A 15,798-nucleotide genomic window follows, 5' to 3' on the forward strand; every position below is an offset into this window, starting at 1 on the left:
TTACATTTATAATTAGTTTCGTTATTGGCAAGGTATTTATTTAAGGAATGAATTTAATAGCTACGCAAGTTATACATGTACTGTGTAACCTGGATTGAGACAGTTTACGCTTTGTAAACCGCGAAGCGGTTTTAAAAGAGTCGTTAACTGTTCCAACCCAGATTATACAAATATACCTGGGTAGTTATTCATTCCTCATAATTTAATTTCCTAACACAAAGTGTTAAAATAAATAGAAAACCATTCCCCCTTGAATATGACTTCATATTGTAAAAAAAAAAAAATCAAATGGAACGTTTTATAGATTGATATTTTTATGTCCACCATATTGTGACGTAGACAACACAGTTATACGATATGAACCAATTTTTCAGCCTATAAAATGGCGCATTACAACCAGAATTAATTTTTTTTTAAATTTCAGAATAATGATTAAAACGGAACTTAAAATTCAGTTGAAAGATCAGCATATAAACCATTAATCATTGATGGTGATTTTTGACATACATCACTGGTATCATCATTGTATTTTCCCCGGATTTTAAAGATTGTCCCTTGCTTTTTCACGGTTAATCCTAATCCTAGCCAAAAAGAACAGAGAATAAATTAATCAACAACGCTGTTTACTATCAAATGCTATACACAATGCGTAAACATGTAAACACTTACAGTGAATGTTATTTATACATACCAATCATCTTAAAAAGATGAGGTAATGCCAGTCCTGATCGGGTATCTTATCACGGACAAACAGACGAGTATAAGTACGCGTGAATTTGAAAGGGCATTAATAACTGAATATGCGTGCCAAACACGAAAAGCAGACAAAAAGATTGACAAAAGGACATACAGGACAAAACGCGTCCCTGGTCTTCGATATTTGTGAGAAAAAAAGCAAAATAGGTTATAAACATACATATTCATACGAGTACCTAATACAATCTTTTATATATTGTATATAAATTATCAACTTCATATGCTTTTTGTTTTTCATACATGCTGGTCATTTTCTCAACTGCTGTCTTTCTAATTACAGTATTTGGAAAATTACCCAAGGGGAAACTTTGACCCAAGTGTCAAATCTTTTTTCTCCAAAGTCTTGGGTTGAATTTAAAACAAGCTAAAAAAAAAAACTGATATTCACATTCTTTACTGTGTTACGTACATTGGCCGAAATTTATTCTACTTAGAATCTTACGAACTCGTACCTTCTTCAGAACTATTTCTAGATTTTCTTAATTAATGAAGTAAATGTTACATGATATTTTAAAAATTACCGAATTTACAATTTTACAAATTTACAAAAAGTTACCACAAAAAGAAAAATCTGTCCATCTTTATCTGTTAAAATGTACAGCTCCGCAGAAATGCAGAGTCCTTGCAAACTTTTATATCATATAACAGTGTATATATTTAGTTTCCTTAATGCTGGCTTACATACTGGATTTTAACTAGCTAGGTGGGGTGCATTTTGTTGTTATCTTTAATACTTTCGTTTGTAAAAAAAAAAAAAAAACGAGGAAAATGAATAATTGGTACTCAAGATCAAGGTTATCAAGAAAAAGTTTTTTTCTCATTCAAACATTCATACAAAATGTCATAATTCAAACACTCTCACAGAAATTACAGTTCATGTATTTAACCCTGATTACCAAATCTTCCCTGAAATTTTCTGCGTGTTCCTTGTTCTTGGTTTTGGTTATTATTTTGCCCACGGTTATTTCTTCTTCGTCCTCCCTGTCCCCTGTTGTTTACAGGCGGATCAAGACTGCCACCACCCTGACTTCCTGGGGCAGTATTAGTAGAAGTGACATTTCCAAGAACGTCAGCAGGATTTGGGATTTTGAACCCAACGTTAGTTGGTGGTGTGCTTGTTTGAGAAGTGGAACCACCTCTAGCAGCGTTTCGCTGAAAAGCTCCTTGAAAAGAAGGAAATCTGCCACTGCTGCTGGTGCGTCTGCCTCTCAGTAAAGTAAGTTGCTCAGCAAATGGACGAATGTCATAACCAAGGTTATATCTATTCAATATTTGGCTGCAAGGCCGTAGGTAATTTCTACAATGAAAAAAAAATAGAAAATTTTGTTTTGAAAGTTGATATATAGGAAACTGTTTCTAAAAAAAATCTTTGATTCAGTTTTTTTTTCTTTAAGAATCATATTCTTGACTTCCGAAACTGCAAATAAATATTATGTAAATAACAAGTTTCGATTGTTCCATATTTACACTAGGTCTTCTGAAAAATAAAAGATTAGAAAAAAATGTCTGCAAACGTTTGGCACAACGGAGTACTCACCCAGAGATGTCTGGTCGTAAAAGTAGCCGAGGCTGATATTGTTTAAAACCATCATCTTTGACGACTGAACATAAAATTTTGGCCATAGTTATTTGTTTCAGTTGATAAAGTTGTCCTGCAAAAGAAAAATACAAGAGAGTTTGGATTTGTAATAATTATATTACTACAAACTACTATATTTGAGTATGTTATCATTTACGCCAATGATCAGTGGAAAAAAAAATACGTGATTTCTAGATAAAGACAAAAGATTTCTTGTCAAACATTAAACTTAAATTTTAACAATTACAGTGCAGAATGAAGAAAATATATAGTAACTGTAAATCTCTTTTTATTCGCGAGAATTTTATTTTTGCGAAATTACATGACATCATCTGCTCGCGAAAAAATTAATTCTCGCTTATATTTTTATTATTGAAGATTAATTACAACGATAACCAGAATTCGTGAAAATTCCGTTTCGCTCATAAACACCAAATAACTCTCTGGCGAAAATAACGTGTCGCTAAAATTTGATAATCTTAGTAAAAGTGTAGAAATTTTCAATAAAAAAAAGTGTATGTCTGATGTCTGCAGTTCAATACAAAATTCATTCACAGCGTGTCATATTGATGGCTCACAGAAATCAGACTTATAACTGTTATGAATGGTCGTCTTTTGTTCTACTGACCTGTAGTAAAGGCGGTCAAGGAATTCTCGTGTACATCGTTTTCGTACCAGAACCTGTCTCCATGCTTGTACAGAGCGAACTGGTAGGCCAAGAGACAGGAAAAGGTGGGTCCAAGGATGCCGCCATAAATAGGTCTCTCAGATATTCCGCCGGCAAAAAGGTCAATATCATCAGTGCTTCTACAGAACAATACAGAAAAGATTGTTTATGTATCTGCATTGTATCATCTTTTAGTTCACTGAATGTTAGAAATTGAAATTCTGTTTAATACAACGATTAAATGATCCATAATTAAACTATAATTAATGATTCAGTGGCTTGAAAATTAAAACTATTGCAATCGTTGTTTTATATTTGGTTCTTTTTTTATTTGTTTCTGTTTTGGGGGAGGGGGAGAATACTCTCAATGCTTATTATAATAAAATTCGTTAAAGGAGCGTTTTCTGACTAAAGTTGTAGTGGCGACGAGGGTGGAACGCGTTAACTATACAATGTATGAGATATACCTGTAAACAGCAGCGAGGTTGGCAGCATCCTGTGGGGAATGATCTTCCAAACCACCAGGTGAAGTACCAAAGTGAGAGGCTGGATATCGTCCACAGAACTGTCTGTAGGCATTGTAAGATGGAAGTCCGTGCTCACGACCGCGCTGAATGTTTAAAGCTCCAAGGTCAAAAGACGTTGTTTCAGTGGGATACTGACCAGGGGGACCCTCAAAAAGTCTGTTTCTGAGTCCGTCTACGATGCTGCTGTCAGATCGAGACTTCGGAGATTTAGCCATCCAGCGAGCCATAAATTCGAAGCCATTTGCTGGAGAAAACATGAGATCTGGATTTTCAAAATGATTGCTTAGAGGAAAGGTTTGTATTTGCTGACGTCCATTGTCATGCCCAACAATATTTCTGACCAAAGAGTGACCCATACGTAACACTGCAGCACCAAAGGCATTAAAAGTTCTGGGGTCGACACTTGGGTTGTAAACGTTGCTATCGTGGCCAAATTGTCTGGAGCGAAGGTTGAAATAATTCATGTGGGTGTTGTCAAGGACTGCTGGTAAGAATTCGTTGTAAGTCACATGTTGAAGCTCGGCAACAACTATTCTCTTTGCCTCCTGGAAGAGGACCTCATCGTCTGTGATACCTGTGGATGCCCGTAAGGCGTCTGCTATGAGATTATGACGTCGTGCCCAAATCGTATGCATAACTGTCAGTGTAGGCGTTTCACTTGGTCTATGATCACCTGCACAAACCAAAAACTCATTATTATTTTAGTTACTGATTTTTCTTTTTAAATACAAATATTTCAGGCATTGAATTGGTACAAAACGACACTAAACTGATTATGAAAGACGTTGTAAAGTGGTATGGATTATGAGAGAAAACAAAAACGATGCTGTTTCTTTCATTTTACAAGCACAAGCAAAATGTTTTTAGAATGACCAGCCATGACACAGTGTATTTTAATGACTGAAAGAAAATATTTAGAAAGAGAGTTAGAATTCAATGTGTTTTCAATCATCGGAATGTCCTGTCTAGAAACCAACCTGCTATAAAACAGTGATATTGAGTAGATATTCCCAATGGACAGTTTGCACGAGGAAGTAGATCTTGGACTAAATCACTCATTCTTAATCGACCACCGCCTGAAAGTTGAAAAGAAATGCAAAATTAATCATCCGACAAATGCAAATTCTTACTTTAGATGTAATTTTAAGGAAAAAAACTGATAGTCTACAATGTACATAAAGGGAGGATTTTTCATTCCGAAAATTTTCACCTGAACTTTCTACAAGAATAGTATCATTTCAGATTCGACCCCCCCCCCCCCCCTCCAATCCCCCAGAAAAAAGGGAAGGCTGCATTTGGCCTGACTCTTAAAATCCAATATTTCGATGACATAGCTAAATATCTGTCAATGCATGTTTCAAAAGTAAGAACTGATTTTAGATGGTGACATACCGGGCCCTTGAAATGTTACAACTTTGTTCAACTTGAATGAGTTTCCCAGATTTCTTCTTCTTTTTTTTTTTTGCTTCTTAATGTCTTAATGTCAGATACGCCAATACTTGCTTCAAAAAGCACAAAGCACAAGCTAACCTTACTTCCAAATATACAGATATTCATACACTAGGATCAGACAAGTCTCTTACATAAAAATCAAGAAAGGTTCGCTTGTGGCCTGTGTTTTCCAACAAAAAAAGATGAAAATTCTTCTTAACAATCACATTCTTTGGTGTCTGTGTACATGTATATTGTAAATCAAAATCAATATGGTTTTGATCTATCATTTAGGTTTTCCACTGCAAATATCAAAGATATTATTGATTGATTTTATGTTGTTTTACGTCCCATTCGAGAATTTTTCACTCGATCATATAAAGACGTCACCACATACCGGTGAAAGGCTTCAAATTTAGACCTTTACTCGGCACTCAGGGCCATGGAGCAGTGAGGGATCTTTATCGTGCTAACGCCTGTCGTACCAAAGGGCCTTGGTTTTTAAGGTCTCATCCGAAGGACCCGCAACTTTCACTTCAAAGTACCGAAATTGGCGAAGGAACAGTGCTACCTACTTTTTATCGACTTAGGTCAGTCGTGGCCAGGGCTCGAACCCACGACTTCCCGATCACGGAGCGAGCGATCTACCAAATGAGCTACCGTGACGGTTATCAAAGATATGTATAGGACTACTGTAGACGTACTTTTTTTACGCGTGAGATTATTTTTCGCTATGTACGCGGTCACATATTTTCCGCGGAAATTTGTTACAGCATACATAAAGTACATTTCAGAGATACATTGGCAGTCAAAAATTCTACGTGCGAATTGAACAGAAATTCTGATTTCACGAAGTTATGACCTTGTGGGAAATAGTACATTTACAGTATTTAATTAAGCGACAAATTTTGCAATCTGTTTATTTTTAGCTTGCCTACACTTCTTTGTCCAGGTGAGCATGAGGACCTCATAAGCTCTGATTAAAAAGAACTATTCCGGTCAGGAAAAATTTTTAATAATTGTATTGAAATGTTTATTTCCGATACGGTGAGGAAAAAATGGGGGGGGGGATAAATTAAGAAAGCCTTACTGCTTTGTCGAAGTAGCATTTCCCGGCCATTGTCGAATCCATAGATGGCAGTTCCATCTATGAAGGAGGAACGTTGATTCTGCTGTTCACGGACACCTGTAAAAAAAAAAAAAATGGTGAGGACACAGTCTGACACAGACTAGCTGCAAACTTGAAGATTTATAAATTATCAGTTATAAAGTATGTTTGTGATGCTGAAAGTCGAAATTGTAAAAGGGAATACTTCGATCATAATATCATTTTTATATCAAGTCATGCAAAGAACCGAACTGTAAAGTAACAACTATATGTATCATATCGAGGCAAAGTAAAGTATTAGAAGAAAGGATATTATCTTGATACCCCGTCATCTTAAAAAGTATACTTGCTCTTACTTTTGATTTTAGCGAACAAAAAAACATTGATTATCTGTCAGAAAAAGTCATACTAGAAATTTATTTTCTTTGAAAAGAAAGGAGCTGTTAATGTTGATCTAACTGTTTTACACGTGAAACAATGATGCAACTTATTAATTGAAATGCAGTAGTTTCCAAATATGTGAACAGTATTAAGCTTTTTTTTAAAAGTACTAGTATACCATTTGTACATCCAAGTGGTAAAGCTGCAGAATGGCGGACCATATTCATGCAAGTTTGTGTTGGAGGGAAATGCGGATCTCCACGTGGAACTCGAATAGTAAAACAAGAAAATTTATTTCTGTAGGAGAGATAAAGATAGCAGTAGATATAGGTACAAGTCTTTTAGTCTGAATCCTATAGATGTTTTAAGTGTGCAATTAAAATAAAACTGAAAATAAAGGATGTCTGAAGTAGAATTTAGAAATATAACAATATTTAGAACACACGAACATACACTAAAGGACTGCAGCAATCTGTTATGCTTCTTGGTGGGTTTCCCTCTGAAACAAACAAAAGCTCATATCATTGGTAATTTAATTGTGTGTTTTTTTTTTCAATGTCATGAGTCACAAATGCGCCTAAGAGGGATTTAGTCTAAAAAAAAATTAAAAAAAAAAAAAAAAACAGCAATAGTTACGACTTGCCCGAGTTTCACTAATTGTGTAAATGGACCCAACGTGAGGACAAGAGAAGTTAACAAAAACAAAGAATCGCAACTAAATCGTTGTTTGTCCACAACACAAGGGATGTCAACATTTTTTGCTAAACCTTAAAAATATGTATCCTATATAAATCTTTACTAAATAAAAAAGTCTAACATTTCCAATGTTTTACTGAGCGGTCATAAAAAATCTATGTTTGATCGCAAAGTGAGATATTGGATCTATAAATGAGATATTGGACCGCATACACTACACTTTGGGTGGAATCAGCTAATTATAAATCTCATTTGCATTCGTTGGTGAATTGGACAAGTTTTACCGCAGTGTGGCTAAAGGAAATTTACATCATGGAAGCCAACACAAGATACATGTTGTGCAAGGTACAAGATAAAAGGGCAAAATGCGTTTTGTCGACCCCTCGAAGGAAACTGTTTGCCTTCGGCATGAAGGCCTCAGGCAAACAGTTTAGTTCTTGGGTCTGACAAAACACATGCGGCCCTCGAACCCAGTCAATAAATGTGTAGTATTTCTTCTGTTGCTTGTCAGGTTTTGATACATGTAAAAGTGCACGAGTTTTGCTGAAATACATATAAAAGTACAATCGCGATCACCCAGATCTATAATTGAGAGACTATATCAAGGAGACTAAGCATTAAGTTGCAGAAGTAACGTTACCTGTCATAGAAGGTGTAGAAATGATGTCGTGATCAATGAATTGTCCAATTCATAAAAATATGTATCCTATATAAATCTTTACTAAATAAAAAAGTCTAACATTTCCAATGTTTTACTGAGCGGTCATAAAAAAATCGATGTTTGATCGCAAAGTGAGATATTGGACCTATAAATGAGATATTGGACCGCATACACTACACTTTGGGTGGAATCAGCTAATTATAAATCTCATTTGCATTCGTTGGTGTTTGACAGTGACAGAATAGGACAAGTTTTACCGCAGTGTGGCTAAAGGAAATTTACATCATGGAAGCCAACACAAGATACATGTTGTGCAAGGTACAAGATAAAAGGGCAAAATGCGTTTTGTCGACCCCTCTAAGGAAACTGTTTGCCTTCGGCATGAAGGCCTCAGGCAAACAATTTAGTTCTTGGGTCTGACAAAACACAGGCGGCCCTCGAACCCAGTCAATAAATGTGTAGTATATCTTCTGTTGCTTGTTAGGTTTTGATACATGTAAAAGTGCACGAGTTTTGCTGAAATACATATAAAAGTACAATCGCAATCACTCAGATCTATAATTGAGAGACTATATCAGGGAGACTAAGCATTAAGTTGCAGACGTAACGTTACCTGTCATAGAAGGTGTAGAAATGATGTCGTGATCAATGAATTGTCCAAGGTGGGTTAGGAAGGTAGAGTGTGTGGAACTGGTTGGCGTAGATCCTGCAAGTACGGCGTTACTTACCACGCGGGCACTGGGCAAGTTATTCTGTCTGTTACTAGTCAATGTCCGAGGAGTGTCTATGACTGATGTAAAAGTGAATTTATCTTAAACGTTATTTTCAACGTAGAAAGCATTTGAATTACTCGTATTTCATCATTTAATTTTTGTTGAAAACAATTTTTTGTTGGTGTGCCAAAAACAATTGTATCAACAATCTACAAGTTTGACTGATGATAGAATATGGCGAAGTGGCTGTCCACGAGAGTACATTTAATCATAATTGTATTTTTTCTGTAAAACACCGAAATTTGATACCCATGAAAATTAATGATACCAATTTTTACGGCATAACACTGTTTCATATGTTTTGTTAATTCATATATCGGGACTGTCTTAACATGCATTTCAAAGTACGTTCACTTTTGACTTACAGTTATCATAAAGGTTTTGAAGAATTCGTGCCTGTGGGGTGAAGGCTTTTCCCAGGAGGGGGTTATAAAGGTTGTTACAGGATCCATCTGCTGTCCTGTATGGATTCTGTCTATCACATACGGGTATCTCGTAACAAAATGGCGCCATTGCTCGCTGAAAGCTAGACGTAATCTCAGGGTCGGAAATCACTTTTCTATTGGCTTCTTCAGTGCTGCTTGTGCCAGAGGCAATGATTGGACTGAAGGGCAAACAACAATGGTATGCATTAAAAGATAACCTAATTAATTGTACCGTATAAAGGGTATTTTCTGCGGTTGTGTAATTTTTACAGAATTATACGGATGGGACAAATCCGCAGAAGTTGCAATCGCAATATATTCTTAATCCTTAAAATCTGGTAGTCTTAGACTGCAAAAGACTTTTTTGCGTTTTGCAAACGCAGAAATTAAAAACACAGAAAGTAATTTGGGTTAAATTGCAAAAATTTCCACCCGCAGAAAATACCCCATTAAATGGTAATTGCAGATGTACACATGACTTAATGAATTCCAGAGACCATGCTAATTGTTAAAACTGATGATATTTCCAAGATACTAGTAATTCTGAAAAATGACAAAGGATTCATGTATATAAGAACATTTGTAAAATTAGTCAAATAAAAGTACTGTCGAACCATTTTGACTACGGTAGTATACGTGTTTAACCTTTTTCTAAAAATTGAAAAGTACACAACAAAGAGAAATATAAAGTACATATATTATTTTAAAAAAGTCAATTTAACATTATCTAAGAATTGTTTATTTATGAGATGAATGTGTCATGTGACTTTACGTATTTACGTACCTGGCAGCAATATTCCGGGCGGCCGTTGATGCCTGGGAGGATCTGTCATCTAACATTCTATTCATTTCTGGAGAATTACTTTGTGAAAATCTGTTGAGGGAGTTAATGGCACTGGAACCCCCGCTAGTCTGAGTAGGCGGGTTCGTTGTACCGGTGATCACTAGAATATAAGTACATGTTAGTTGAATATGATCCTTGTTATGACTTATATTTATTTATAGTTAACTCCACGGAAGGCTTTAAAAGGATTCGTCGTGCCTGTCATGCAGAGTGCTTGATTGCTTATTTGAAGAAAACTTCTGGAATTCACCCCCCCCCCCCCCGGACCCCTAAAAAACACATTTTAGATAAAAATAAAAATAAATTGCAAGTCAGCTATCGAAAACTCTCTCCAGATTGCTTCTTTATAGCAAAAGGAAAACAAAAACTAATCCGACTAACAAAAAAAAAAGGGCTTGATGCATCAAAAAATATACTTTATATTGATGGTGTGTTGTGAACATTTTGGTTCATTTCATATCCACCTAGAAACGATCGAAAGGGAAATTTAATAACTCTATACTTTATTGCAATTTTGGCTTTGATGTGTCATAGCTATTGTCATTGCTTGTTTTGTCTGGCCGTTATCCCTCATTTATGATCATTATTGACTTCATAACCTTGACCTTGACGTTTGACCTATTTTTAAAACATTTTAACCTTGGTCGTAGGCTTTGCACCCGAACAGACGGAGATCAATATTTTATAGGGATGTCATTTTCGTCAATAATTCCTATTCGAATATTCAATGGAAGTATTCGAATATATTCGAATATTCGATAAAATAAATAAAATATGATTTATTTTAAATGTACATCATCATACTCTCATGGCAGGTTTTGGGACAATATTTGGAAGTAAAATTGGATGTAGACTTTTGTAGTGTACAATTAGGAATTCTACTTTTGGTATATGTCAATGTTTGAAATAAATAATTGACTTAAGTGTATACAGCTGAAATATAATTGTAACAAATGATATCTATACAAGCTCAAACTGAGGAACCTACCGTCTATCCAGGAACATGATTGTCGTATACTCTTCAGATTTAAATACATGCAATTAATTTCAATTATTTGCTAATGAGAGATATAATCTTTAATACACTGTTTTGAAAATATAAATAAAACTTCCATAGACAATTTTGTTAGGTTATTAATTTCCCGGTAATGATTTTAAATATTTCGGAATATATTCAACCCAAGAAAACCAAGTAATTGATGCAGTATTCTGAAATTGAGTCCTTTACGATATTACAGGCTGCTTTTATCAAAGATGTAACTTAATGTTTAATTAAATTTGTTTTCATAAGTAAACTGTTCACGTCTATTAGACATTTGAAGAAGGGTTTCAATTCGTTGTCCTCGATTGTAGAACCGATCATATTAAACTGTTGAAAGTACTTTTTGTACTATACATGAATAACTCTTGTTTATTTCGTGTTTACCCTACTCAAAAGGAAATAATTTAGATCTATAAGATAAGAAAGTAGTGAAAGAAATCAAGAGATCAAAATTGATCGCCAGTTAATAAATCGGGATAATTCAAACAGTTTTAACAAAAATTCATTATCTCGTTCTTGTGAAATCTGAAGACATCGAATATTCGAATCTTAAATTCATATTCGAATATTAGCTCATCGAATGAATATTCGAATGTTCGAATATTCGTTGACATCCCTAATATTTTATGTGCCATTTTCGATATACTTCGGATATACTTTGATTGTGAATTTGACCTTGAAGTTTGTTTTTTTTTTAAATATCTGACTTTGGCCATAGATTTTGCACCTGAAGAGACAGGGGATTCATATTTTACCTTTGCATTAAGTGTGCATTACCTGTGACAAGAACTTTCCGGATGAACTATGACTTTGAAATATGACCTTGTTTTTTTTAATTAACCTTGGCCGTCGGTTTGCCCATTTCCAACCGAGTTATAAAAAAGGCCCAACTTTTTTAAAGCTCAAGAAAACATTTTTTTTAATTCTTCCGGGATTTTCTTATTGTGTCAACAACTATTTTATCTTAATAATACCTTAAATTTCTATAAATTTTGAAAATTCAGCACTGATGTTGAAAATTGAAAAAAAAAAATCCTTCCTTCCTACCGACCCAATTTTTTTTTTATCCTGAGTCGGGAAAGAGTTAACAAACTTTTTTTTCTACAGATGGCCTTACCTGTTTTAATTTAATTATAAAAGACCATCAGATAAGAGATTTTTTATCATTAGGAAAACTGGAACTGTGGAATGAAATTAAGTACATTGCCATACAAAAATTGAATCTTTAACATTAAAGTTCCAAAATGGATCGATAAGTTGAGAGAGAGATAGAGGAAGGGGTCTCATCGATCGACCGACCGATCGATCGATAGATAGATAGACAAATAACAAGATACAGAATAGGTTCATGCATACCGAAATAACAAAATATAATAAATATATTGAGATGTTTTTCACTATTTTATACTTCGTTTCCGCCTATTCTTTCTTAAATGTTTTGAAAACAGTATGTATGAATTACAGAAAATAGAATCTTTAAACATTTGGAATAAACAGTTTTGAATAAAAGACAGGCTTTCTAGAGGATCAATTTGCTGGAAATTTTATTCTTTTTATTTTTCATCCATTGTTTTGCAGAGGGAAATTCCATGGTTAAAGAAGGATATTTATGTAGTAAATGAGATTAATTCATTGGATTTCAATAGAATGAATCTGGAAATTGACTTCGTTGAACCAAAGTTGAACCCAAGCCAAGATGACGACCCTTCCTTTTCCGGCAAAGAGGTGACTCTTCCGTTTCGGGTTCAATCGGCAATCCTTGGCTGTCTCCGCTATGCTCCATACAAACCTCGGATGTGACTGATGGAGGAATATGCATCAAATCGATTATACATTTCTCTTCCGTAAACTACCTTGTAACTCATTTTTATATTTCATTCTGCATAAAGTTCTTCAAAAAGTTTTTTTAACTTGTCTAATTCTTCCTTGTATATTGGTTTTGATTACAACCTTATGTTATTTGTCTTTGAAAGCAAAAACATAGTGTTAGGCGTGCAACAAATTAACTCAGATTTCAAAGGTATAACATTTGGAGGAATTTCAAATAAGACCACATGACTGTATCAGCAAAATGGTAGAACACTGTTTACATCCGAGGTTAGTATGCGAGTTACGAGCACCCGAGGAGCTCCCAGTGTTTCGGTTAGAATGACAACCATCCTGACCGCTTCATTTTCGCCTATACGACGGTTTACGGTTTTTAAAAATTCTTTACCTCTCCTGGAACTCCTCTTCTTTCACAATGGTTCCTGGTTCGGTCGTAAAGACTCATTCACTACTCGGGGATGTTCCCCTCGTATCGATGAACGCTGATCTAGCCTCTACAAGAACTAGCTTTGTGCTAAGGCGTGACCTACTCTACATGTACCTGCTGCCGGGCAGCAGGTCTAATGTCCTCATCAAAAGTGATGACTACTTTCTAGGCAACCTCATCAAAAGTGATGGATACAGTCTACTTTGTAGGCAATTTCGCGTGACGGAAGGACCTTCTTTGGGAGGAACTGGACAAATCGTCGACTTGGCAGAAATGATGCGATTTGGCGGAAAGGTCGCCATTTTGATCGGAATTGAAAACGGTTTTAAATTGGTCGGAAATCAAGGAGCAGCCATTTTTGTCGGAAACAATAGGGTCGCCATCATAATTCCGGTATCGCTCTGATTCGATGGGTAAATTATTACTTAGTGACCTATGGTTTGGCCGTCTAAGTGTTTTTGTAGTAATTCTATGCGTAGTTTACAAAAAAGGGATTTTAGAATTTAATTTTAAAAAACTCTCAGTATAAAAATCTGATCTGATTAGTACAGGCGGTTGTAAGCGAGGGACACAACCATATAGAACTTTTTGAACAAGCCAATATATATATATATATATATATATATATATATATATATATATATATATATATATATATATATATATATATATATATTGAGGCGTATTTTTGAACTGCAATGTGTTTTATTAGTATGTACTGGCAAAATTAGTTTGGAGGGTGGGAGGGTTGTAAGGCCCTAAATTCAATAAATTGTAGTATTAAATTACTACAAGCATACAATTGTTTACTAGTATTACAAATGTTCCTTAAAAGCTGTATAAGCTTACTAATTTCTGCTTTTTCTCCTACAACTCTTGATTGATATGAAACCTGATGTACCATTAACAAAGATCAAAATACACAATCAAAAACTCCACCAAACTATTCACAAAACTATGAAAATAAGTAGGTTAATGATATGCTCATTTCAAAATGTCAATTTGTCTAATGACTTATACTTGCTTTTGAAATCATTACAATTATTAAACCAATGAAAAAGCAGGAGTTGCCTTATTTGGTTCTAATTTAGACCTCTTGTCTCTTTGTTAATAAATATGTCACTGGCATCAATTAAGGAAGAAAAAAATGAATTAGGAATTTTAAGTAGAGTTATAATTTTTTCATCCAGAAATAAGTTCATTTTATTTTTTAAGCAATATATACTGGCATTCTCTCACAGAGAGTTTGGCATTAATACTCTGGTAAATTGAATGCACAGAATATTGTGTTTATAGATGACCCATTCTTGGAAATGAGAAAATAAAAAAAGAAACTGGAAATGTTTGCCTATGTTAATTTGTTAAATCCTCTGATTTTAATTCGTTATTAGACAATTTACCTGTTGGTATTAATGTCCCTCCAGTTATTCTGCGACCGGACGTTGTGCCGCGTCTGAAGGCGGAGTTGACGGCATTGCGAACCACCGACTCTACTGTCTGACCACTGCCCTCCGTTAGCAGTGTGACTAAGGTAAACGCCAAAACTATCTCTCTCATAGCTACAAAATAATCCCATATAAATTAATGCGACATAAATCATAGTTTCTTTTCAAAATCATCTGCTTACATAATTAAAAATAAAAAATAATACCTTTGTAATTGTCAAGCTTTTCTCTTGGCCATCAATTCAAATGAAGACCTGAAAATCCTTTGTTGAATTATGTTATTTGATAAAACCTACCAAATGTGGATCGTGCTTTTGTAATACAACTAATAAAATAACGTCACCTTCATTATTTGTAGTGATAAATTAACATGTTTTGATGCAGGGGAGCGAACTTAATGCAATTTATTGTGTCACTAATAATCTTACCTGTGCATGAATTAATTATATTTTTGTTTACAAAATAATTTGACCGCAGACACCTATGACAAGCTACTATTGCATAACTACTAGTAATTGATATGCTTATTCTAAAAAATGCACTTTATGAACTTTAAAAAATGCATTATATGTTATTCGGTTAACTTATAATATGATGTTTGCGTTCTTAGTTTAAATTTATATAATTCAATTTTTTTGCAAATAATTGGATTTTGATGAAAAGTGATTCGCCAGAGAGCAGTAAAGTAAAATTCCCTCCATGAAAAAATGAGTTTAATTCAAACCAGATGTTTAATACGTGCCCCCCTCCTCTCAGTTATAACTTCCATAATTACTTTATTTTCCTTTGATATTTTACACTTCAATCATTTTGAAACTTTAATTCTGTTATGTTGAAAACATACAAGAAATAAATAATTAATGGTGTCCTTTTGTTTTAAAATGCTTAATTCATTGCAACATGAATAGGACTGAACAGCAGGCATGATTGTGTATCATTGTATTCTCCACAACGGTTGTAGAGTAAAACTTTTACATTGTAGTAGGTCTTGGACAATGTACAATGTATCGAAGTTCAAATCCATTCAAATTACTTGTTGCTGAGTTGCTAGAATTAACCGAAACAGGATTTTGTTACAAGCGAACAAACGGACTGACGGGAAAAAAAATTAAAAAACCACTTTGCCTCATCAAACTAGAAGGAGACAAAATGAACGGTAAAAAAAAGTAAAATATACAAAATGTTAAACACTCAAAGATACAAAGCATT

General features: G+C 34.5%; 1 protein-coding gene across 1 annotated transcript; it reads right to left on the reverse strand.

The window, feature by feature from the left end:
* Positions 1-606: 606 nt before the first annotated feature.
* On the reverse strand, positions 607-14,875 carry LOC133188047 (peroxidase-like protein). The gene is made up of 13 exons (XM_061323438.1): positions 14,796-14,875; positions 14,545-14,703; positions 9,789-9,948; positions 8,945-9,183; positions 8,420-8,596; positions 6,903-6,948; positions 6,628-6,746; positions 6,051-6,146; positions 4,507-4,605; positions 3,470-4,202; positions 2,964-3,142; positions 2,294-2,408; positions 607-2,053 (listed from the first exon to the last, which is right to left on the reverse strand). The coding sequence occupies exons 2-13, from the start codon at positions 14,699-14,701 to the stop codon at positions 1,639-1,641; spliced, it is 2,535 nt and encodes an 844-aa protein (XP_061179422.1). The 5' UTR covers positions 14,702-14,703; positions 14,796-14,875; the 3' UTR covers positions 607-1,638.
* Between the last annotated feature and the right edge of the window lie 923 nt (positions 14,876-15,798).

The sequence above is a fragment of the Saccostrea echinata genome, unplaced genomic scaffold (assembly GCF_033153115.1).
Source record: "Saccostrea echinata isolate AGI-Se365-2 ecotype Australia unplaced genomic scaffold, CSIRO_AGI_Sech_v1 ptg000001l, whole genome shotgun sequence".
Lineage (NCBI taxonomy): Eukaryota > Metazoa > Mollusca > Bivalvia > Ostreida > Ostreidae > Saccostrea > Saccostrea echinata.

Coding starts and splice junctions, on each gene's coding strand:
- LOC133188047 (XM_061323438.1), bottom strand. CDS start 14,701: ATGAGAGAGATAGTTTTGGCGTTTACCTTAGTCACACTGCTAACGGAG. Junction 8,597..8,944: donor TCAAAACCTTTATGATAACT/GTAAGTCAAAAG, acceptor CTTTTACATCAG/TCATAGACACTCCTCGGACA. Junction 2,409..2,963: donor CTTGACCGCCTTTACTACAG/GTCAGTAGAACA, acceptor TTTCTTTTGCAG/GACAACTTTATCAACTGAAA.